Here is a 24,001-nt window from a genome sequence, read left to right on the forward strand (position 1 = left end):
CTTTCTCTCTCCAATTAATACACTCAACTACTTTTTCTCACTCCTATTAAAATATCCATCATTCTTCATCTCTCTACTATAATACTTACATTCACCTTCTCTCTCTTCAATTAAACACTTTAACCAATAACTCCTAAAATCCCGTGTCGGCTAAGCAATGTGTCATCTTAGCCGGGACGGAGGGAGTAGTACTTAAATTTAAAACGTTTAGTCATCTACTATAAAATGATTCAAGGCTTGAGTCAATAATCTCTTATAAACCATAGTTTGAATTAACGGTTAGATTTTGTATTTTACGTGCAAGATTTATGGATAGTTTAAGCATAAGGACTACTTCTCCATTTACCTTATGATGATTCGAATCCTCGATTTAGCCTTAGATTGTGAAACTAAATTTTTTTAAGAGGATCAATAATGAATTTTAATGTGTCTCCATAACCATGATAATTCGAATTTCCTGACTTATGCATATACAGTAGTACTCCCTCCGTCCCACTTAAAATGAAATATTTGAGAATCGGCACGGGATTTTATGTAGTGTTTTGTGAGTTGATGAAGAAAGAGTAAAGTAAGAGAGATGAAAAAGTAGAGATAGAGTTGTTTCCATTTTAGGAAATGTTTCATTTTTATTGAGACAAACAAAAAAGAAAAACGTTTCATCTTTAATGGGACAGATGGAGTATACTAATTTATGCGTATCTATAATAATTTGCACTACATTTTTTTACAGATGTGAGAGTCTATTTAAAAATGCATTTTATTTTTATTAGATAATAATCTTCATACTCGGATCTATGTCTTCATTTTCCTTTTTGAGTGACAATTCTTGTATTTGGCGTGACTCAAATCCTTGACCTACCAAAAATAGAAGGAAAACATGTATACATGCCTTAAAAGAAAAGTATACTAAACAACATAGTCTCTAGCCACAAGGATAAGTGGATTTTTCTTATGCATAGTAATCCCTGGCACAACATCTGTATCGATATCCTCAGCTCGAATACCAGGAGGCATCTGCCAGTCGAAATGATAAACAAGACTTGCAACCGCGAGCTCCACATTTGCAAGTCCCATCAATATCCCAGGGCAAATTCTCCTGCCCGATCCAAATGGGATCGCCCCGAAGTCTTGCCCTGTGATGTCGATATTACTATCTAAGAACCTCTCGGGCCTGAACTCGTGCGGTTCGTCCCAGTACTCGGGATCACGTGCAATCGCCCACGCGTTAACGAAAACTGTTGTGTTAGGTTGAATCTCATAGCCCTCTAGGGTGCATTTTTCGATTGTTTGTCTAGGTACAAGAAGTGGGCCTGCAGGGTACAACCTCAATGTCTCTTTAATCACTGCTTTTAAGTATGGGAGATTAGGTAAATCATCTTCATCTAATTTGGCCTTTTCTCCTATCAAATTTCTGATTTCTAATTGAACTTTTTTCATAACGTTGGGTGCTTTCATTAGGGCCGTCATCGCCCAAACGATCGACACACTGGTCGTATCGGTTGCAGCAAGAAAAATATTCTGCAAAAAAATTATAAGCAAACTATAAAATAATTAGATGTATCAAAGTGGAAAATGAATGGAAATAAATGTGTTCCATTTTCAATCAAAGCACAAAAATAAATATTTAAAAATGTTTTACCATTAGGAGTGCTTTGATATTATCCCAACCTATTTCAATAGAAGATGAATTCTCCTCTTTAAGCTTGATCAAAACCCCAAGAATATCTTCCTCCTCCTTCCCCTTCCCCTCCACCGCCGTCTTCCTCCGCCTCCGTTCCCCGATGAGCTCCTCGTAGAACGAGTCAAGCTCCCAAAACCCTCTCTCAAGGCGATCCATCAATCCACTCACCCTATCCACCCATCCCAACCAAGGAAAGTAATCCTTCAAATAGAAAGCCGCCATCAGCCCTTGCGCTTCCCTCGACATCTTGTCGAACCGCCTCCTCTCGTCCCCGCCCTCCTCGTACCTCCTCCCGAACGCCACTCTGCATATCAGAGCAGTGCTGAGCGCCATAGCCGCGGCACTGAGGTCCACGCCAGAGGAGCTATCAGCTCCTCTGGCGCTCCTGATCCTTTCCAGCATCCGGGAGACCTCGTCCTCGCGGACTGGGCGGAAGGACTGGGTCTTCCGGATGCTGAAGAGGTGGAGGGAGGTGATTTTCCTCATCTCCCTCCAGTAGTCCCCGTAGGGGGCGAAGACCATGTCGGAGGCGTTGTAGGAGAGGCGCTGCTGGCCGTGGAGCCTAGGCCGGCCGGAGAATGCGCGGTCATGCGTTTTCAGGGCTTCTTTGGCGGATTTCGCGGAGGAGAGGACGAGGAGAGGTGTGGAGCCGAGTTTGAGTTGCATTATCGGGCCGTGTTGTTGGGAGAGTTTCCATAGGTAGAGGTGTGGGTCGGCCGCGGCCGCGAATTGGTGGAGGTTTCCGATGAAGGGGAGGCCGCGGGGACCGGGCGGAGATAGGGTTTTGGGGGGTTTTCTTGTTTTGTGGATGATTAGGTATATTAGTATTAGTGGGAGAGCTATGGATAGTAAGAGTTGCATTGTGGATTGGAAGAAATGAGGCTACAAATAGATTGAATTTTAATGGGATGGAGATATTTATATAAATGATAATGTAGAAAAATAATTCCACGTGATACCTAAGTGTGTGTGCATGCATCGGTCCTAATGTTGTGGCCCCCACACGATAAAGTAAAAATGTACAATATCAAATGGAAAGGGATATAATAATACTGTACCTGAAATAAACCAGTCTATAAATCATTCAAACGTCTGAAATATACAAAGCAATTAATTACAGAAACACCTTGTAATTTCATGAAGTGATAATAGAGAAAGTAACAGCAGAAACAGATGGAAAATGAAATGAGAAACATATCTGGTGGAACAATAGATAAAACTCCCAGTTTTGTAGCTCAGAAAGCTGAATTACCTTGCGAAGATCCAGACCATCGATCACCAATATACGCCCTCGAAGAGAAGAGATCTACCCTGCGGTGTAAACCATCTGGCCCGATAGCTCAGTGCCCACAGCTTTGGCATATCTTTCTAACTGTGTCTCCAAGAACTTCCTCTGACTTGGATCAAACGCGTGTTTAAGGTCCTTCAACAGATGTTAAACAAAGAATATCACATTATGGCACAACAAGAGTAAACATTTTGATTAGAGAATATGGCAGGGGTACCTTGTATCGGAGACGAAGTCCTCTTATTCCAATCAAAACATTGTCAAGGTCAGCATCGTCCAGGACCACAGTGGCTGAGGCACCAACTTCCGAGTCTGATTCAACGTCGGATGAATCCGAGTCGAGTTCAGTCATTTCATCATCGTGCATACCATCATCCATGGTCTCCTGGTCAAGCTCATTTTGCTGCTCTTCTATGTGCCCATCACTCACCTTCGGCGGCGATGAATCTTCGTTTTGTAGACTGGCATGGTCTGATAAGACCACATACTTTTTTCTATCAAGAAGTGGCTTTGCGATATCATATGGAACCCACCTGACATATTAGAATATAATAAGTTACTGGAATGCAAAGTCTGACAATCAAAACTTGTAATGTGAATAATTAACAAGTTGAAATTTATGAAGAATACTCTTTGTACAACATCTCACAAAAGCTTCACGGTGGAATTTATTTTCCAATGTGTTGTGTGCTCTAGTAATAAGCTAATAGAAGCAGTAATTTGGTGTACTTACTCGTAGCGAAGAGGACAGAGAAGCTCAGATGGTCGATACGCAGCTTTGTACCTCATCTTGCTGCATGAGTGAATATAATAGCCAAGATAATAGTACTGAAGCATGGGGCAATGTACTTGGTTCGCCTGAACACATTTGATTTCTTCTAGAGCTGAATATTTGCCAAGTGACAGAAATGCATAATCAGGATCCCAAAATAAATACTTGCTCGACAAACACTTTGGCAATATATCAATAACTCCAACAGCAATTAGCTTCCCGTCTACCACATACTGCTGATGGAAAGAGCCAAAGCCACATGGGGGCACCGAGCCATCACCATTCGGTGGAACATATACTAAAGGAGTGTCAACCAAAAATCTCTTGTATGAGCTTTCAGTCACATGTTCGGGTGTATCATTATGCACCCTAAGTTGATATTTTCTGTACAAACAATACTCTTCATAATTAAAGCTAGATTTATTTAATCGAATCTCAATCCTCCTTTCTTGGCTGCCTCCTCCAGAATTTTTCTTTACAGTTCTAATATTGGCATCAGCATCTGGGAGAGGAGTTTTGGAGCCTGTGCTTCTACCAACTTCCACCATATCAGCCTTTTCTATAGCAGAATAGAAATTTATGTGTCCATTGCAAGCTCTAACTGACAAACCATGGGATTGTCCTAGCTGCTTCAAGTGGCTCACTAAAATTTCAGCAGTCTTCTGAGTGGAAAGGTCAGAGATGTCTTTGTTCCCTCCAAGTCCATGTTCAACTGATTTCACATGCTCAGCATCTTTCTTTAATCGCCGTATAGTAGCTACAATCTGGAAGGCAACATTGCAGGAGAACATCAGTTCTTCTGAGTTTTCTGCTTGCAACTTTCTTTTAGCTGGTGTAACTTGTTTGACGGAAGCCTTTGGCAGCTGTATGTGAGCAGGTAATTCGCCAGATTCTACACATAGCTCTACTGTTTTATCAATCTGGTCTGACAAGAGATGCGCAGACTGACCAGTTTTATCCTTATCTTTGCCATCAACTTTGGAGGAATCCACTGTAGCAGATTTTTTTTCGCGGTTATCTCCAGAGCTGGAAGCGGCTGCAGAATTCAGCTCATTAGCTGACTTGCCTGTTGTGGTCACATCTAATGTGCGATTTAAAAACCTAGAAAGATCAACTCACATTTAGCTATTTACCCATTGGAAACTTTCCAAAATAAGGATTCTTTGTGACAAGTAACTAAAGTTCGAAATGAAGCAACATAAACGTCCTCAAGCAGATAAAAAATATTTCAGACGAGGATTATGCTAGGAAACTGACAGGTTCCTTATCATGTCTTTAGTCAAACAGGCAAATCATAGGACAATCAATTTCAGAAAATTGATTAGTATTTTAAAAGCTGGCCAACTACCAAGCCGTTTATAGAGCTCATGCATTAATATAGACAACCAGCAGAAGGCTTGCATTAAGTAAATAAATGAATTAATTTGCATACAATGAAATGCTGGAGTTATGGGTATACCTTTGCATCTTTTTAGACACGCGCACTTGTTCCTTTGAAGGAACAAAGTCAGCAGCTTTGAGACGAATAGTATATGAGGGGCAGCATGTTTTCTCCATATCCGGTTTGTACAGGAAACAGCCAGATCTTCTCCAGCCTCTGTCAAGGAGAGCTAGAGCGAAGAAAGCTTTCAGAAAACTCAGCCTAGTCTAGTAAAAATTATACAGCATCACCATTCACCAATTAAATTATATAACAAAATTATTAACAGTATATCATCAAATCCCTGTAACAAATCAAAACTGCACTTGCTTTGGTGTTTAATTTCTCTCACATAGAAAATATGAGCCACAGGGCTATTTAAGAGTGCTCGTCAGCATAGCACATTTCGTAAATGATAACCACTAGAATTTATATACTACTGATTTAAACCTGATTAAACAAATGAATCTCAAAAGTAGCAAGTGTATCAAACCGATTCCCGAGCTACGGAAACAAAGCAGTGGGAGCAAATTACTGAAGAGAATTGATAGCACCGCATTATACTCTATTGAAGGAAATCAAGCAAAGAACTAACCTTGATAATCATCAACCGTCAAACTATGCGCCCAAAGCCCTACAACATAAAATTCCCGAAATTCAGAACATAACTCAATTACACCATCATCAAGCTCAAACATTGCGATATTCAGTAACCAACAATTCTCATCAATCATCCAATCACAGAAAAACACAATTCTCTCCAAACGAATAACTACACCAAAAACCTAACCTCAAATCCCCAATCTGAAAAACGCATTTCTAATTGCTAAAGTGACAGTTCATTCACTTATCAAAAACATCCTCAGCTGAATCACACAAATCGGGGAGCCACGAGCAATCAATCGATGCACTAACCGTGAGAAACACTGGTGCGGGCGCCAGATTTGCAGTAGCCACAGGTGCTTTTCCGGCGGCCTACATCGCCGACCACGCTTTCGCCTCTTCCACCGCCGCCGCTGGTGCTCGCTTCGCTCCGCGCATCCGCCATCTCCGATGCTTACTGTTTCGAATTTGAAGGATTTGCAGCAAATTCTCCGAGTTTGTGATTCGGCAGTGGAATCAATTGGGCGATTTTGCTTCTATTGATTCTCTCCCTTTCCTTTTCCTTTAATTGAAAATTCATTTCTTTGAGACAAAAAATAACAATGAAAATATGGTCAAAAAATCATACTGTAACAATTACTACTCCCTCCGTCCCGGCTAAAATGACACATTGCTTATCGACACGGGTTTTTAGGAGTTATTGGTTAAAGTGATTAATTGGAGAGAGAAAATGTGGGTGTAGGTATTAAAGTAGAGAGATAAAGATAGATAGATATTTTAATAGGAGTAAGAAAAAGTGGTTGAGTGTATTAATTGGAGAGAGAAAGTTACCAAAAAAAAAATGTGTCATCTTAGTTGGGACAAACTAGAAAAAAAGCGTGTTATTTTAAACAGGGACAGAGAGTACTATTTTTTTCTGAAAAAGAATAGTCACCTGAGAAAGTTAAAAAGAAAAGCGAAAATGGAGTTAAAATAATTACTTCTATGACAATTATTTCTAACTATCCTAATCCGATAATTACAGTAGGGATATTAACATAACATAAATAAGTATTGTCATTGTTAATTAAGTTAATTTTCTATTTTAAAAGTTTTGAAAGAAATGTCTTTGTTAGTCTCTTATATTTTATTCATTATTTATTTAATAACTACATTACTTTTAATTCTGTATTCAAAAGAAATATTTTTATTAATAATAATTTGACCTAATTAAACCATAAATCGAAGTTCTTTTGATTAATTAATAATTGGATTGGTTCAAATGATTGAATAATTATTTGAAAGCTTCATTAATAAGCTCCTTCAAATAAGTATATTTATCAGGCTGATTTGACTGAGTAAATTATTGGCTATATTAAGTTCTGATAGAATAATGGTGTGATAAATAAAATCATTAATTGAAAGTGTCATACTCTCCACATTCCTTCATAGTTGAATCATTTTTTCATTCGGAAAAAATTTTCTCACAGTTGAGTCATTTTCATATAAAGTAAATATTTTCTTTTTCTTACTTAGTTCACTTACTTTATTATCTCTACTTTACTCACTTTTTATTTTATTCTATCTACCTTTTTTTCTTTCTTATTTATTTATATATTTATTTAATACACTCAACATTCATTTCTTAAACTCCGTGCCGAAATAAGGAAACAGAAAGAGTATTAGTTATCTGAATTTTCATTTCAACTTTTAATATAATGGCGGATTTAAGGAGGGTGGGGAAAGCAGCCGACCATCCGAAAAGCCTAAATATCCCGTAGAGTCGAACTGAAAATAGAATGATCACTTTAATTCATGTGTAGAAATATATTCGATCAATAGATGTCATAGTATTATACTCCATCCGTCCCCGATTAGGAGTCACACTTTGACCGGGCACAAGTTTTAAGAAATGTTAAAAAAAAGTTAGTTGAAAAAGTTAATGAAATGTGGGACTTATTTTTTTATATTAATTTTATAATAAAATGTGAGTGAATTGAGGTAGTAGAATGTGAAATCTACTTACTATTTATAGTAAAAATAAAGTGTGACTCTTAATTGGGGACCAACTGAAATAAAAAAGTGTGACTCTTAATCGGGGATGGAGGGAGTATTGCATCAGTAGTGGTCATTGATCAATTATTGCATTCTTGTTATTCTTATTTTTGTTGCATTCTTGACTAATTTTCTAGAGATAGTTATATATTATTCCGTACTCTCTCCGTCCCAGATTTGTAGTTACATTTTGCCATAAAAGTCTGTCCCACATTTATAGTCACATTTAGAATTTTTCATATTTGGACATAAAATTTTACCCCATTATTCACTAAAATTACACTCAAGTGTCATTATCTACATTAAAATAAATCAAAATAAAAGTAAAAAACCAAAAAGTAAAAAGGGACTCACCTTCAACCAATTCACTTCATTTATTACATACTCCATCATCACACTCCACTATCTCATTTAATTTATTACACACTTCACCGCTCACTTTATTAATTATATACTCCACCAATTCCTTAAAACTCGTGCCATAACAAAATACGACTATAAATTTGGGACGGAGGGAGTATTTAATAATTCTAGCTTCGTATAATCACAAAATGTCAATAGATTCCAATTAAAATGAAATCGATAAATAAACAATAAACCAAAAGCAGAAACGCTACAGAAATTCATCCATCATCAAATCCATCCCCAAAATCACCGTCCATGGCAAGCCTATGGCGAGCTGTGGTTGGCTCAGCCGAAGCCGGCGCCGACGACTACGACGGCGTCGAGTTCTGGGGCGCGCCGGAGCGCGCCGGCTGGCTGACGAAGCAGGGCGAGTACATCAAGACCTGGCGCCGCCGCTGGTTCGTGCTGAAGCAGGGGAAGCTCTTCTGGTTCAAGGAGTCCACCGTCACCCGCGCCTCCCGCCCCCGCGGCGTCATCCCCGTCGCCGATTGCCTCACCGTCAAGGGCGCCGAGGACGTGCTCCATCGCCAATTCGCCTTCGAGCTCTCCACCCGGAGCGAGACGATGTACTTCATCGCCGATTCCGAGAAGGAGAAGGAGGACTGGATCAACTCGATCGGCCGATCCATCGTCCAGCAGTCGAGGTCGGTTACTGATAACGAAGTTCTCGATTACGATAGCCGCAAGGGTTAGGGGTGAAATCGGTTTGCCCTAATTTTTCTGATCTTTGCTTTTTTTTTTAATTTTATGGTGGTGTTGGTATATAAATAAATTCTCAATTTCTGTTTTGCTTTGTGTTTCTGGAAGTGTATTTGGTGTTAATCAATTGTGATAAATGCAGTATATGTTGCATCTATGGTGCTTGCTTATTCAATTACTTGTTTGTTTGAGGTTGAATTGTTCCTGTTTCTGCAAAATTGAGCTTAGGTAGTTGAATCTCCAAAAAAGCTTCAAATTTTATTTTGCTTTGGTTTTGTGGTAAGTGTATTTGGTGTTAATTGTAATAAATGCAGTATATGTTGCATCAATTGGTGTTTGCTTATTCAATTACTTGCTTGTTTGATGTTGGATTTGTGATTTTGTTCCGGTTTCTGCAAACTTGAACTTAGGTAGTTGAATCTCCAAAAAAGCTTCAAATTTTGTTTTGCTTTACTTTTGTGGAAAGTGTATTTGGTGTTAATTGTGATAAATGCAGTAAATTGTGGCATCAAATTGTGTTTGCTTATTCAATTACTTGCTTGTTTGAGGTTGGATTTGTTCCTATTTCTGCAAAACTTGAACTTAGGTAGTTGAATCTCCAAAAAAGCTTCAAACTTTGTTTTGCTTTGTGATTCTGGAAAGTGTATTTTGTGTTAATCAATTGTGATAAATGCAGTATATGTCGCATCAAATGTTGTTTGCTTATTCAGTTATTTGCTTGTTTGAGGTTGGATTTGTGATTTTGTTCCTATTTCTGCAAACTTGAACTTAGGTAGTTGAATCTCCAATAAACTTCAAATTCTGTTTTGCTGTGGTTTTGTGGAAAGTGTATTTGGTGTTAATTGTGATAAATGTTGTAAATTGTGGCATCAAATGGTGTTTGCTTATTCGAATTACTTGCTTGTTTGAGATTGGATTTGTTCAAATGTGTTGGTATCTCTCTGATTGACAATCTGAATCAACCAAGGTGGTGAACAAATGCCTTGTATTTTCCAGTTGGTATATCTTGATAGGTTTCCTATTGCAGCTCCAATCACCTTACTCGTTTCGTGCTTTAAACTCATTGGTATCTCTCGGATTTGGAAAATCTAAAAGCATCAACCAATTTTGTGATCAAATGTGTGTATCTTGTTTAAATGCATCTTACTAGTTACAATTATGATATTTGGGAATATATGATGAGCAGGTAGTCTTGTATATGAAACCGTATTCGATGCACGATATTATCTAGTTCGTAAGGTAGCATCAGGGGAGTTTCCGAGCAACATCTCTCGGTCTTTGCTGATTATATAGTTTGTTTTTAACCTGCTTAGAACCTAGAGTATGTGTGGTTATAGTTCTAAAGGTGAAATCTTCAGATGTGATTTCTCTCTCTCTCTTAACTGCTGAAATAGTTTCCAGTGAAAATGTGGAATTGATTAGAAAAGTGATACATTTTCGTGTGAATTTGTTGTCATGTTCGTTTACTTAGATGGGAATACAGAGAAGGCTTTACAAAGATAATCAACCAGATTCAACCTTAATAAAAATGGGACCTTTAAATAGATATAGCTTTAAAATCCCAGAAAAATGCTTCAAAGTCAATTAATTACAAGCCTATACCAAAATCACCAATAAAGAATTCTTGATAAATTAGCAATGGGATATCAGCATTGTTGAATGAGATTTGCTATTTTACTCTTTACAAGGTGTTTTTTGCTTGCAATTCTTATTTGGATCTCTTAAGCCATTTTGTGCAGCAAATCTTCCAAATAGTAAGTCAGGAATAGTAGTTACATGTAATTTTTTAGTTAAAAATCTAATCTTTCTTTTCTTCATTGCATGTTATAGGGTAGCATCATATACTTCCTAGGGCATACAAAGATGGCTTTACAAAGATCATCAACCATTCAACCTTATTAAAAATGGGACCTTTCAACAGATATAGCTCCAAAATCCCAGAAAAATGCAATCTTTGAGAGGGGAATTTCAAAGTCAATTAATTACAAGCCTATACCAATATCACCAATAAAGAATTCTTGATAAATTAGCAATGATAAATATACTATTCCTTCCGTCCACAAATAAGAGTTTCATTTTACCATTTTGTTCCGTCCATGAATAAAAGTCCCGGTTCATAATTATTCATCCATGAATAAAAGTCCCGGTTCATAATTATCATGAATGGTAAAAAGATTTCACATTCCACTAACTCATTTCACTCACATATCATTTAAAACTAATATATACAAGTGGGACTCCTCCACTAACTTTCTTCCACCTACTTTTCTTAACATTTCTTAAAACCCGCGCCATTTAGAAATGAGACTCTTAATCGTAGACGGAGGGATTACTATCTTAAAGAAATAAATCTTGATATATTAGCAATGATAAATATACTATCTTAAAGAAAGAATTCTTGAGAAATTAGCAATGATAAATATACTTTCTTAAAAGAAAGAATTCTTGATGAATTAGCAATGATAGACATTCTAGCATAAAGAAATGTGTATTTTTCATAATTGAATGTACTTTTATCATCAATACTAAGTTATTTTTAGTCTCACATTTTCAATAGAATATAAATCAAACAAATTAGCTCAAATATTATGAATCATGAATAATCTTGAAACATTCTATATGCAAATATTGGATAATCAAAATAAAACTCAGTTCTAGCTGAAGATTTTAACAAAAAAAAATTACCCAAAACACAAAAACACATTCAATCAGTTCCCAAACAGAGACTCATCAATCTCAATCTTGACCACCTCGCCGTCGTCATACTTGTCTTTCCTCGGCGGAAGCGGCGGCGCCGGCACCCTCGGCGGCCCTCGCCCCTTCTTCTTATCCTTCGGCCTCGCCTTCACACACCAAAAAACCACCCACAAATTGTATGAATAAATGCCCAAAACAGAAAACTAAAAAAATTACTAAAAATTCAGCGTAATAAACCCACATTTCCGAACGAGTGATTGAACCGCTTCCCCCTTGCAGTTTTCTTGTCCCCTCTGCCGCAGAAAACTGAACCAAAAATTGAAAAATTAGAGAGAGAGAGAGAGGGAGGGAGGAGAGAGAGTTTACTTACTGAGGGGAAGAGTGGGGGAAGGTGTGGAGATGGAGAGGGAGGAGGAGGAGGGGTTGAGTAGGGCTTGGGATTTGGAGAGAGGGAGAGAAGGGGGAATTGTGAGGGCTCTGGCCGCCATTGGAGGAGCTCCGATTCCGAGCAAGAGAGACGCCATTATCTGTGGAATTGAGTGACGAATTTGTGAATTGGGGGATTTTTAAGGATTTTGTTTTGGATAGAATGTGATGCCGCAACGACGTCGTTTGTGGAGGACTTTTGATTTTACACAACTATTCATAACTTTTTATTTACCTCCAATTAAAAATATGCCCACCCGCAAAAAATACACTCCTGGGCTCGTTTGATAAGAAAGATGAGATATAACAAGATTTGTTAAATGAGATAAGAAATGCGGGTTTCGTGTCAAGATAAGCTCGGATGAAGGTTTTTTAATTGTTGTTTGGTAGACAAGAAATTATCTAGATTTTGTATTAATAAATCATAATAAATGAGGTAGAAATGTTATCTGACCAAATTTGTGAGATACGTATCTTTGTATTTTAAGGAGAAATTTGCGGGCTCGGATGGACCATAGAGAAAACTACGAGCTGACATAATAGATTAACTATAATATCAAACACTTAAAAATAGTCATATAAGTATCTATATCTGGATATTACTAGCTTATCAAACCAAAACATGACTCCTCAGTCTCCTCTAGTAAAGCTATAAACAAAATGCGATAAAATATGAGTTTCAAATTTATCTTTTTTATGCATATGGCGAGAAATATTGGAGTAATTCATGCACCTTTTACACTATAGAATCATAATTGACTGAGATATCTAAGTCGTCTTATAATCATAGTCTCTATCACTCATTCTCTATAAATGTAATTCAACTAATGAAATGTTTCTCTATCAATATGATAAAATGCAAATCACATATGATGACTAAAATACATTACAAAAACAAGTCACCCAATAACCAATCCATTTTACTCTCAAACATTCAATTGCAAGGTTGCTAGGTTGGGCACTTGTGCTTGTTGTGTTGATTGTATGCGGTATTTCTTTGCTTTTGGGGAGTTTTTGAATGGTTTAAGCCTTTTTTTCAATAATAAAAAATAAATAAATAGGAAAATTTTTAACCCTGTGGTTTTGACATCAACCGCCTTGGAGCCTGGAGGGTTTATATGCGTGACACTATTCAACTCGAAGACACGTGAGCCGCAACGGTAAGACGATAGCCTTTCCCTCGACAAATTTGCCTTTCAACATGGCAATAGAGAATACTTTGATTGGTAAGGCGATTCCCCTCAGACCGGTAGGCCGAGAGTTTGAGAGCAAATGTGAAACCATTGATTCTATTTGAAGGGAGAAAACTGTAGTTTCAACATAATTTACATATAAAAACTAAAAGGACAAAGCAAGAAGGAAAAAAAAAAAAGAGCACTTGCATTAAGCCATTAAGCCTAAAAGCATATGAGCCCTCATATACTGTAGTTTGTAAAACGCTAGAGCATAACAAACACTATTCTAACAAAGCTAGTTTGATTCCAAGTCAAGCACCATAGCTCCGTTGTGAGCAATCAACTCCCGACTGCGGACCTGGGCCGGGGGAGAGCTATCCGCCGTTGCTGGTTCTGGGGCAGCGTTGTTGACGAAAGCCGACTCAGCCAGATCAATGGCCCTGGCCAGACCAGCAGATTTGCGTTCACACTCGACTTGCTCGTCCTCTGGTTGGCTATCAGCCACGATTCCAGCACCTGCTTGGAGGTGGGCTATCCATTCCTGACGCCTGTTGCCGTCCTTGTACGAATACATTGTGTCGTAACGGACTCCAGTGGGGAAGACGATTGTCCTCAGAGTCAACGCGATGTCCATGTCGCCTAGGAAGGAGATCCCTCCGAACCCACCGCTGTATGGTCCCCGCCTTGTTGGTTCAAATTCATCAATCAGCTCCATAGCCCTCACCTGAAGAAGGGGACACAAAACACGAATCTTATCGACTCACAAATACGAAAAAACAATAATCGTTTGTGATTTTAGCAAGAGAAGCACTAACAAGAATTAATACTAGTAACCAAGGGTTGTGTCAGTATATATATCATGAAGAGACCCGTTGGAGAGAGAGATATCATTGTGTTTCAGTCGAGTTAAATTCAGTGCATAAACTCATATAAGCTAGAGCTGCATCGTTACCTTTGGTGCTCCACTAACTGTTCCAACGGGAAGTGCAGCACGCAGTGCATCCCAAGCCGTCAGATGATCTAGTAACTCCCCAGTTACCTATAATCATAATTTACCACGGAATATGGAATAGTTCTTGAGCAACCGGACAAAAACAATGGCGATTCAATAAGAAACTATACAATTATAATCATATTCTTACAGTGGAGCTTATGTGCATCACATGGGAATATCGTTCAATAGTCATGAGCTTTTCCACTTTGACCGAACCAGGTTTTGAAACCTGGCGAAATATTAAAAAACAGGTGCATCAGATAAGAAACGATCTTGATTTGCTAGAAAGGCCATATTCCAATATAAAATCATTTTCAGTTATGTTAAGATCGATGGTTCAAACTCTCCACATCTCCCCCCATCCCCAAGTAGAGAAGAAATAATGTATGGAGTAACAAGTGAAAGTGTAAAACATGTTAATCCTCGCTACTTAACTAACTATTCATATAATATTAGGACTATATTTCAGTAATTTTATTATGATTTAGGACTTGGATGTACTGTTCTTGGTCTAGTATGTAAACAGGAAGTACTCGAGAATTAAGAGATTTTACTTTTTACAATCATGTTATCAAAAGCAGAAAATATAGATATGGTGTCAAAAGTTTCCTTCTAGACATCAGTATAATTTTTGTCTAAAAAGAGTAACGTCAAATATGAATAATAAACAAACCTTGCCAACATCGTTCCTGCCAAGATCAACCAGCATAATATGTTCTGCGCATTGCTTCTCATCCTGTAAAAGGTTCATCTCCAACATTTCATCCTCAGCGCTTGTCTTCCCTCGTTTAGTTGTCCCAGCCAAAGGTCGATTAACAACCTTTTTCTGTCAATACAGCAACATTCAAATGTGTCAGGTGTGTTTGTCCATATGACAAATAAATGTTGATAATTTCAACCATGTAAAATGAGCACATCATCAAAGACAAACTGATATCAAGCTATAAGTTTACCTTATTTACACGAACAAGAATTTCTGGGCTCGAAGCAACCATAACGCAACCTCTAACCTGATATGGAGCAAAAATGAAAATGGTATGTTGAGTTCTTGACTCATTAAAACTAATGAAGACTAGACCCACACAAAAATACAACCTGCAAGTAACTCATATATGGACTTGGATTCGCCACTCTCAGAGCTCTGTATACTTCGAATGGGTCAGCAAATGTCCTTCTTTCAAAGCGTTGACTTAAAACAATTTGAAAGATATCCCCAGCCAAAATATGCTCTTTAGCCTCTAAAACACCCTTCATGTATTCCTCGCTTGTCATGTTTCTCTTGTATTGAGAAAGGTCAAAATCAGGAGTGCAGAAATCAACACGAGCTGGAGCTAGCCGTGGACTGCAAAATGGTGATAAACGCATTGGTATACAAAATGACAATATTCATATTTTAAGGATGAAATGTAAAATACTCACGAATCTATGTCCTGAACTTTTGAAACCAATCTTTCCAAGCGTTTCATTCCTTCGTTGTAAGCTTTTTTAGCAGATGAATATTGATCTAAGCGCACCCAATGGATTATATATGCTTTCTGAGAAGAATATCATAGATATAATGTCAATTGATGATCCCAATATGAAATAAGAAGTAATGAAAGCTACAAAGCGCGAAGTTGAGATAACGAGATATCAATGCGAGACTATTTATGGACACCTTTAAACAAAATGAGGTTGTCAACTCTTTATATTATGATTGCTTTGGCAATTTCAAGGAAGAAACATAAGGCTACAAAAAAGTATATAACAAAAGATCCACATAAAAATAATTGGTGTACCTTGTCCACGTGATCAAAAACAATTACGTCATCATACAGCCCAAGATGAACGTCAGGCAGATTTCTGTCATCTTCTGGAGCGCTAGAGAAAGGAAGCTTTTTCTTCTCCGCATAACGAATTGTATCATATGAGAAAAATCCAACCCATCCACCTGTTGAGAAGGTAAAAAAATGAGAGTAGCTTAAATATTATAACTACAGATGCAGTTTGTATATACACTTAATAAAAGGGTGAGAGAAAATGCATATGGCTCATATCATTACCTACTGGATACTGCCAATGAAGCGAAACCAAAACCAATTGCTTTAATCAACCCAATGAAGACATATGCAATTCCCTAGATCCCTTTTCACTTAAAACTCAGTTATCAGGGAAACATTATATCAATTTATTGAGCATATATGTATGTAAATTTATTGGACTTATGTGTAGTCAGGCATACCAAGAAGGAAAGAAAAAAAACATTGTTTTTGGCAAATATGAAACATATAATAGTATCTTTTCCAGTTCCATAACGACAATTTTCATATAAGTGACTATTCCATAATATCACACGAAAGTTACCAACAAGGGGGTTAAACATGCGTCAGCAAGAACCAGAACGCCAAAACGATGCTTCCACAAGATCCACCAAAATAACATATATGCAATTAAAAAGATAATGAGTCCATGAAACATGTTTAAAAGGCAAGCATAAACACTATTCATATTTTAACGAGACCAATCCTCACCACAAAACGCATCTGGAAGGTCATCGACTAGTTGCGGCCTCCACGATTCCGAAATGCTTCTCGGAACTGTCATAGGGTCCTCTACAAACCTCTCGACTATCTTTCCAGAGGCGTGATCCAGAATCGTAACTTTATTCTCTTTTGCGAGAACTTCCACAGCTGGTTGTGCCCCAAGCACACTGTAACGACCCTGCAAAAATCGCAACCGAGCTCACTCGAGTCATAACTACAAGAATCCACACACATGCATGTACGTCTAATTCACCAACAAACAACAATCAGATGGAAAAATCAGCTACTTACAACACTCGATGAGCGAAATCCAGGCTCAACAGACTCAAACAGGAAGCTCGGAGCCTCCCTGTCGTCCTCCTTCACCAAGCACCGGTAAGCCAGCACCGGCGTCAAATGATCCGAGAATATGCATTTATACAACGGAATTATGTTTCCAGCTTCAGCCGCTTCAACAAATCTCTTCTCATCCACCTCTACACAGCTCTCACCAAATCAAAAATCCATCAACAATTCAACATGCCGCTCAATTTTCAAATAAAATAAACAGACACAAACACAAACTAAATCATCACTGAATTTGAAATCGACTCAATTTCAATTGCAATTTCAATTTCCAACTCGAGATTCCTCAAATTAAAACTAAAATCAGAGCGCAAACCTCAAATCGGAGCAAATTAAGCATCACAAAACACGAAATCATCAAAATGAAACAGCTCGGAAAAGTCGATTCAAACCTAGAGAGCTCATCCTCGGGGAAGCGCACCGGAATGCCGCGCGGAGGCGGAGCGAGACGCAGCTTCTTCTGGAAACGCAAGCGACGGACGGCGGAGACGCTCTCCGCACCGCCGGCGACGGCTTCGGAGAGAGCCGCTGCGAAAACGATAGAGCTTGCATTTGCATTTGCATTGCCATAGCTAAGAAGAGCTTGCAGCAGTGTGTGACTGTGGTTTTTGAGAGAAGAGAGAGAATGGTGAAAATCGGGAAATTGTGAGCGGTATTTATATTAAAATAGAAATGAATAGTGAAATTTAAATTTATTGCAAAGCTTGACTTGAATAAAAACGGTTACCTATTAATGCGGTTGGCGCTTATAACTTTTTAGCATATACTCGGCATGCTCTCCCTTTATATTTTCTTTTTTTAAGTATATATTCCCTCCGTCCACGATTAAGAGTTTTAATTCTAAATAGCGCGGGTTTTAAGAAATGTTAAGAAAAATAGGTGGACGAAAGTTAGTAGAATAAGAGTCTCACTTGTATAGATTAGTTTTATATGATATGTGAGTGTAATGAGTTAGTTGAATGTATGGTCTCTTTACCATTTATGGTAATTATGAACCGCGACTCTTATTCGTGAACGGACCAAAATGAAAAAACAAGACTCTTATTCGTGGACGGAGGGAGTAATTGATAATTCAATTAGAGATTAATTTAAATATTTTTTGAAATTAATTTGCCACCAAAAATAAATAGAGTGTAAAATTGAATATCGATTTATATATATTTAATCGAAAATAATCATAAAAGTATTAAACTTTGCACACCTATGTTTATAGCTTATCCCAATATAAATTCTTGTGTAAATCAGGAATATTGCAATAAATGTATGTTACTTTCATATTTCCAAAGTTCAATAACGATCTTATCTAGCCAATTGAGTACTTTTGTAAATATCGATTTATTTAATCAGTTTACCTTCCTATAGAAGCCATGTACTAAATCAAATAATTTTGAAATTTATCAAATTTGTCAAATGAGGAGTATTAGTGTATTACTAAGAAACCCTAAATTTATGGAGGTAACGAATCGTGAAATGAAATTGTCGAGACTGTGGCATAATAACGACGTAGCAGTATAACGATCTTTACCTGTAATTTTGTTTTTCGCGGTTTTTTTGGCTCTATAGTCATCTTGTCGTGTTTTCAACGTAGAATAAAATGACGTTATTCATGATTTCAAGACTATCGAATCGAGGATTAATGTAAACGGTTATTGTATCCCGATATTGTACTTTACGAGCCGCGTTGATATTTTTGAACCAACCAATCGAGAAATGAGATGTCATGATTGCGGCTTGATAACGATGTGACGATATAACGAACTATATCACACAGAATAAAATGACGTTATTCATGATTTGTAAGACCATCGAATCGAGGATTAATGTAAACAGTTATTATATCCTGATATTGTACTTTATGAGCCACGTCGACATTTTTTAACCAATCAATCGAGAAATGAGATGTCATGATTGCGGCTTGATAACGATACGACGATATAACGGACTATATCTGTAAGTCGATTCGTTGTATTTTATTCAACGATAATCTTATTAATATAAGTATATGATTGTCAACATGGAATAAATGAGATTATGTATGGTTTGTAGATATGGGGTTGGAAAATTGGTTTAAAATTGATATTTTATGATATATGAAAATATTTTTGATATTTCATTATATAATTAATAGTGCAGAATAATTAGAATTTAAAGTAATATTTCTCAAAATTTAATTATTATTTTTATTATCGTAATAATCTTTGTACTTTTTGATTGAATAAATAAATAAGTACCTTTTGGCTTTATTGGAGATTTTCCCATTATAGATTCGAGCATATCCGATTATGTCAAATATGTAACCATTAAAAGAATAAAGTAGTAAATTATTTTACCGATTAACAGACACTGTAAAACTATGAAAGGACAACATGATAAAAAAAAAAGTACTACATTTAAAATATACACCATTCATTATATTCTACATTAACATTTTACTTTATTTTTATTTAAAGAGTTGGGTAATCCTAATTTTGATATAGAGAAGATATCTAGAAAATTGTTTAATTTCACATTATAATTCGGAGTACTTTATTTTCTTATATTCTCACTGATTTTAATTCTTAAGAATTGTTTATTACTCTATTATAAAGTTAGCAATTAAAAAAAAAACTATACTGCGTGTATTTGAAGTTAAACAGAAATTTGGAGAAATTCTGAAAATCAAAAGGTTGCAATGAATTATTTTCGGATGCAAATTTGATTGACATTTTTTAATCACTCTCGATTATGGTGCTCAATAAGAAAATATATAAATGCAAATATAGTACTTCTGCTCTTTCGTCCGATAATAAAAGTCTCATTTGCTATATTAATTCATCCACTAATAAATATCTCATAATCTCATTTTATTTTTATTATAAATAATATACTGACTTTATATTTCACTAACTGATTATACATATTTAGTATTATAAAATTAATTTATAAAATTGAGATTCATATTTTATTAATTTTTTAACTTAGCATTTTTTTTAAATTAATGTTATAAAAGAAGGGATTCCCACAAAAATTACAAAACTAATAGTATCAAAAAAATATTTATTGCGATTACTTGTCATCAACTACTACCAAATTACTTCTCAACTGAAAGAGTTCGAATAATTTTCACGTTTATTTTTTTTATTTATAAATGTACACTTTTTAATGTTACAGATCAGCATGCATTGAATAGTTCATCTAACTATAGAATAAAGTAAAATCAAATGTCGTATGTAATCAAGGATTCATGGTGGTATTCCAATTTTCAACAAATAGAAATAATATGGCAAATATCATTTAACTTCTTTGCCAATTTGCTCATACTTCATCAATGCCGTTTTCCAATTTAACTTTTGCATTTGGAAGTTGCAAGCGATATTTAGTGACTCCCAATCCCATAGATAAGACCCCAAATATATTTGTGGAAAATATATAAATCAATTTAGATACTCTTTTTTTAAATAAGATAAACACATCACAAAATAAAATACAGTGACTCCCTGAATAGGGGTTCATTATAAGATAAAATTTCCCAGATGAAACACTTAGCATATACACAAATTATTTTGAAGGTGGCTCTTGGTTTGGTATATGGATAGAATGATTTTGGTATTTAACAAATTGAAGGATTGTGATTAAAATAGGAAAATAATAAGTTTTTTTTATAATCATGGGAAATTGCATAAAAACTATGACAAATAAAATCAATAATACTCCATTTGTCATCGATTAATTGTCTAAACTTTTCATTTTTGTTCATCCGCAAATAACTATTTCGATTATTTTTCTATCTTATTTTTGGCAATGGACCTCACATCTCAATAACTCATTTTTTTTATATAAAATTAAGTCAAAGTATATCTAAAGGTCCTTGTAGTAATACATTTTATTTCATTAGGACCTTATACAAATTTTTTATTCTATTAGATCCTTATACCGATTCATTTTGTTTCATTGGGTCACCTTACAATTTTTTATATCACTATGTCCTTATAGTAATGCATCTTGGTTGAATAGGTTTTATACTTTCATTTTTAATGTGTATTAAGTAGTATATATTTGTATATTGATAGTAGAGAATATGACATCAATTCAGAAGGTTTAAAAGATATAGTTATTATTTTATTAGACAAAATCATGTACTCCATTATTTAGTATGTTCAATAAGAGATTTTCTAGTTTTTTCTGATTAAATCAGTAAAACAAATATCTCAACAAGTAAGGTCTCTTATATGCTCAACATATGAATCTTGATCTTGCTCATTTCAATTATTGTTGCGTATTATTAGATGGCAACATGAATAATTAATAGTCTCGTACATGCATATTCTCAAGTCTACAATTTTTTAATATATATATGTATAGGTTTGTGTTAAAATGACATCGTGACACCACTTATACAGTAATATTATAAACGCTACACATCAATATTACAAACACTACACAACAATCTATAGATTGTTGTATAGTGTGTCGGATATTGCTGGACAAGAAATATTGTTGTATAAAGACCAACAAATTGTTGACCGTCTTTTTCAGTTTTTTTTTTGTTTTTTTGCCACGTGACAGCTTATTATTCGTCCACGTGTACAAATGATTGGCTATGAATGGTGGTATGATGTTATTTTAAGGGGTGGTGGCACCCTAACATGCCCATATATATATATATATATATATATATATATATTATCTTTTTCATGTTATCTTCCGCTTTAGAGGTAGGAGTTGTTCATTGTCCGTGTCTATGCACCGTCGTTCATTCCATAGGACCCGATCCTTGTCCATGCCAATGCATCTGCAATCACTTCATACTTTTGCCCCAAGAATTACTAGTAAGTAGATAGAATTATTATTCACAAAGTTAGTAGTGCAAACCAAATAGTTAATCCAATTGAGTTGAATCGTACTTTTGCCTTGGACGGTACAAGTAAAAGGACCTAATTATCCATCACAAGTTCAGTCGTGAATTATCCACCATAGGGTCATTCATGCAAACCAATCCTTTAAGTTGGATATTTTGTCAATCATATCTTGTAAATCAAACTGAATCATTTCGAAATTATATATTTGTGGTGTTCGATTTGATTGATAGGCGATTTGATTGATAGGCTTTACTGCATTAGCAATGGGGACCGATCAACCAAGCCCATGATTGGCTTCCCCATTGACCCCTCATTGTGGAAGAGGGGCCGATCATCGGCAACACCCGCAAAGAGCTGTTTTATCAGCCATGGCCGATCTCATAGGGCCGATCATCGGCCCCCACTGTAGTGATAGGGGCGATGATTGGCTCTATGAACGAATTTTCATTTATTTATTATCCTCCATGCCCCATTCTTACATTTCACCTCATTCTTCTCACTCTATACCTCTTTTCCTCTCTCTATAAAATGAATTTTGATGACACTCTGCAGAATTTCGGACATCTGGAAAAAATCACAAAGATGAAGAAAAAATTGGGTCTGAATTCCGATGACGATAATGCTTGAGTCAGTATCTTGTAGGTTTTTATCTGGGTTTTTTTAGTTGATTTGCTTTCTGTATTTTTTTAAATGTAGGAATTTTTTAATAATATATTTTTTAAAATTTATTTGTCTTGAATTTATTCTCATTTATCGCATTTTATTTGATACCAATAATTAAAAATAAAATATATAAATATTCATCGTGAAATGAAAAATGGGATAGGCCCTTGAGATATGCTTTTCCATTGCCGGGAGATAGGTCCTGAATAATAAGTGGGGTAAAATGCTCACGTGAAAATAATAAAAATAGAAGGGCCTTTTGGGAGGGTCTTCCAATGCTTATGCTCTTAGTACTTAATTTTGGTATATTCATATATTTTGTGAGAGAAATAACAAGAAAAAAAAAGAGACAAAAAGAGAAAAAACTAAAAGCCTTATTCCGAAAAAATTGAGTGCCTCGATCTCATATTCTGAAAAGTTAGCAAATTTAATCCTAAATTTCAAAAGATCACCGAATTGAGACTCATATTCTGAAATTTATCGGTCAAATAGTTATCTAAATTAGGTGGACCCATGTCCCATCTCATTAAATCAACGCGTGTTGTGTAACCGATCTCTTATTCTTACGTACTTTAATTTAATGTCATTTTCCAAATTCTCATCCATTTCGTCGTTGATTAACCTCTACAAATAGCTTTCTTACTATAAACATGCAAAAAATGAGATTAATAAGCAAGAAATGAACTGTATGTTTCATAGCTTTATGTTACATCTGCCCCTCTAAACAAGTCTCATGATAGTGCCAACTTAGGTAGTAAATAAAACTAGTGTATATGTCTACATTGTCAAAAATATAAATATAAATATAAATATAATATCATGTTAAGTTGATAGCTATTTTAAATTGACAACTGACAACTATGTCAACAACCTATGTTATAAGATGTCATCACGAAGATATTTGTATATCAAATAAATATAGTTGACATACGTATGTCTTCTGTTAACATCTACTCTCTTCATCCCATGATAAAAGTCATGTTTTGTCATTTCGGTTCGTCTCACAATAAACGTCATATTTCACTTTTACCATAAATGGTAAGTAGGTCACACATTCACTAACTTATTTCACTCACATTTTGTTATAAATCTAATATATATAAGTGAGACTCATATTCTACTAACTTATTCAACTCAATTTTCTTTACATTTCTTAAAACTCATGTCCTAACTAAATAGGACTCTTATTCCGGGACGAATGGAGTATATTTTTCGATTAATCAGGTCAAAAAAGGAAGGAGAAATGAAGAGTTTATTGTCACAAAAATTAGACATGCCGTGGGGCTGAAAATCGTTGGTTCTCTTTAGGATGGATTTTAGTACTCACTTTGGTTTGAAATCGGCAGATTTTATTGAATTTTCTTTGTGACGAAAAACAAAATATAGATTATTATAGGATAATGTCAAACTATAGATATTCTGGGCCTAAAAAGCATGGG

The 24,001-nt window shown here is 35.9% G+C and overlaps 5 protein-coding genes across 6 annotated transcripts; 1 reads left to right on the forward strand and 4 right to left on the reverse strand.

Annotated features, from left to right (window-relative positions):
- Positions 1-850: 850 nt before the first annotated feature.
- LOC125200940 (6,7,8-trihydroxycoumarin synthase-like) lies at positions 851-2,624 on the reverse strand. The gene is made up of 2 exons (XM_048098788.1): positions 1,640-2,624; positions 851-1,518 (listed from the first exon to the last, which is right to left on the reverse strand). Exons 1-2 carry the CDS (start codon positions 2,540-2,542, stop codon positions 907-909), a joined length of 1,515 nt encoding a protein of 504 aa, XP_047954745.1. The 5' UTR covers positions 2,543-2,624; the 3' UTR covers positions 851-906.
- Positions 2,625-2,725: 101 nt separating this feature from the next.
- On the reverse strand, positions 2,726-6,347 carry LOC125200950 (arginyl-tRNA--protein transferase 2-like). 2 transcript variants are annotated; one of them, XM_048098798.2, is made up of 6 exons: positions 6,077-6,347; positions 5,757-5,795; positions 5,201-5,351; positions 3,703-4,842; positions 3,187-3,502; positions 2,726-3,104 (listed from the first exon to the last, which is right to left on the reverse strand). In XM_048098798.2, the coding sequence occupies exons 1-6, from the start codon at positions 6,207-6,209 to the stop codon at positions 2,988-2,990; spliced, it is 1,896 nt and encodes a 631-aa protein (XP_047954755.2). In that variant the 5' UTR covers positions 6,210-6,347; the 3' UTR covers positions 2,726-2,987. The 2 variants fall into 2 exon arrangements, with proteins under 2 accessions (XP_047954755.2, XP_088920849.1); XM_089064723.1 differs by having other exon boundaries at positions 3,703-4,777; positions 6,077-6,211.
- A 2,021-nt stretch (positions 6,348-8,368) lies between these two features.
- LOC125200947 (Pleckstrin homology (PH) domain superfamily protein) lies at positions 8,369-9,077 on the forward strand. The gene has a single exon (XM_048098795.2). It carries the CDS (start codon positions 8,459-8,461, stop codon positions 8,894-8,896), a length of 438 nt encoding a protein of 145 aa, XP_047954752.1. The 5' UTR covers positions 8,369-8,458; the 3' UTR covers positions 8,897-9,077.
- A 2,386-nt stretch (positions 9,078-11,463) lies between these two features.
- PSRP4 (plastid-specific ribosomal protein 4) lies at positions 11,464-12,148 on the reverse strand. The gene is made up of 3 exons (XM_048100029.2): positions 11,970-12,148; positions 11,841-11,905; positions 11,464-11,745 (listed from the first exon to the last, which is right to left on the reverse strand). Exons 1-3 carry the CDS (start codon positions 12,121-12,123, stop codon positions 11,611-11,613), a joined length of 354 nt encoding a protein of 117 aa, XP_047955986.1. The 5' UTR covers positions 12,124-12,148; the 3' UTR covers positions 11,464-11,610.
- Positions 12,149-13,300: 1,152 nt separating this feature from the next.
- Positions 13,301-17,693, reverse strand: LOC125191967 (anthranilate synthase alpha subunit 1, chloroplastic-like). The gene is made up of 11 exons (XM_048089448.2): positions 17,454-17,693; positions 17,008-17,192; positions 16,705-16,894; positions 15,973-16,124; positions 15,614-15,729; positions 15,290-15,536; positions 15,148-15,204; positions 14,868-15,020; positions 14,343-14,423; positions 14,153-14,239; positions 13,301-13,924 (listed from the first exon to the last, which is right to left on the reverse strand). The coding sequence occupies exons 1-11, from the start codon at positions 17,629-17,631 to the stop codon at positions 13,496-13,498; spliced, it is 1,875 nt and encodes a 624-aa protein (XP_047945405.2). The 5' UTR covers positions 17,632-17,693; the 3' UTR covers positions 13,301-13,495.
- Between the last annotated feature and the right edge of the window lie 6,308 nt (positions 17,694-24,001).

The sequence above is a fragment of the Salvia hispanica genome, chromosome 2 (assembly GCF_029641045.1).
Source record: "Salvia hispanica isolate PSC_SH4W2 chromosome 2, Shi_PSC_v1, whole genome shotgun sequence".
NCBI lineage: Eukaryota > Viridiplantae > Streptophyta > Magnoliopsida > Lamiales > Lamiaceae > Salvia > Salvia hispanica.

Coding starts and splice junctions, on each gene's coding strand:
- LOC125200940 (XM_048098788.1), bottom strand. CDS start 2,542: ATGCAACTCTTACTATCCATAGCTCTCCCACTAATACTAATATACCTA. Junction 1,519..1,639: donor ATATCAAAGCACTCCTAATG/GTAAAACATTTT, acceptor ATTTTTTTGCAG/AATATTTTTCTTGCTGCAAC.
- LOC125200950 (XM_048098798.2), bottom strand. CDS start 6,209: ATGGCGGATGCGCGGAGCGAAGCGAGCACCAGCGGCGGCGGTGGAAGA. Junction 4,843..5,200: donor GTGTCTAAAAAGATGCAAAG/GTATACCCATAA, acceptor TGATCTTTCTAG/GTTTTTAAATCGCACATTAG. Junction 3,105..3,186: donor GACTTCGTCTCCGATACAAG/GTACCCCTGCCA, acceptor CATCTGTTGAAG/GACCTTAAACACGCGTTTGA.
- LOC125200947 (XM_048098795.2), top strand. CDS start 8,459: ATGGCAAGCCTATGGCGAGCTGTGGTTGGCTCAGCCGAAGCCGGCGCC.
- PSRP4 (XM_048100029.2), bottom strand. CDS start 12,123: ATGGCGTCTCTCTTGCTCGGAATCGGAGCTCCTCCAATGGCGGCCAGA. Junction 11,906..11,969: donor TTCCCCCACTCTTCCCCTCA/GTAAGTAAACTC, acceptor TTTTTGGTTCAG/TTTTCTGCGGCAGAGGGGAC. Junction 11,746..11,840: donor TCAATCACTCGTTCGGAAAT/GTGGGTTTATTA, acceptor TGGTGTGTGAAG/GCGAGGCCGAAGGATAAGAA.
- LOC125191967 (XM_048089448.2), bottom strand. CDS start 17,631: ATGGCAATGCAAATGCAAATGCAAGCTCTATCGTTTTCGCAGCGGCTC. Junction 16,895..17,007: donor GATTTCGCTCATCGAGTGTT/GTAAGTAGCTGA, acceptor CGATTTTTGCAG/GGTCGTTACAGTGTGCTTGG. Junction 15,730..15,972: donor TTTTTGATCACGTGGACAAG/GTACACCAATTA, acceptor TATTCTTCTCAG/AAAGCATATATAATCCATTG.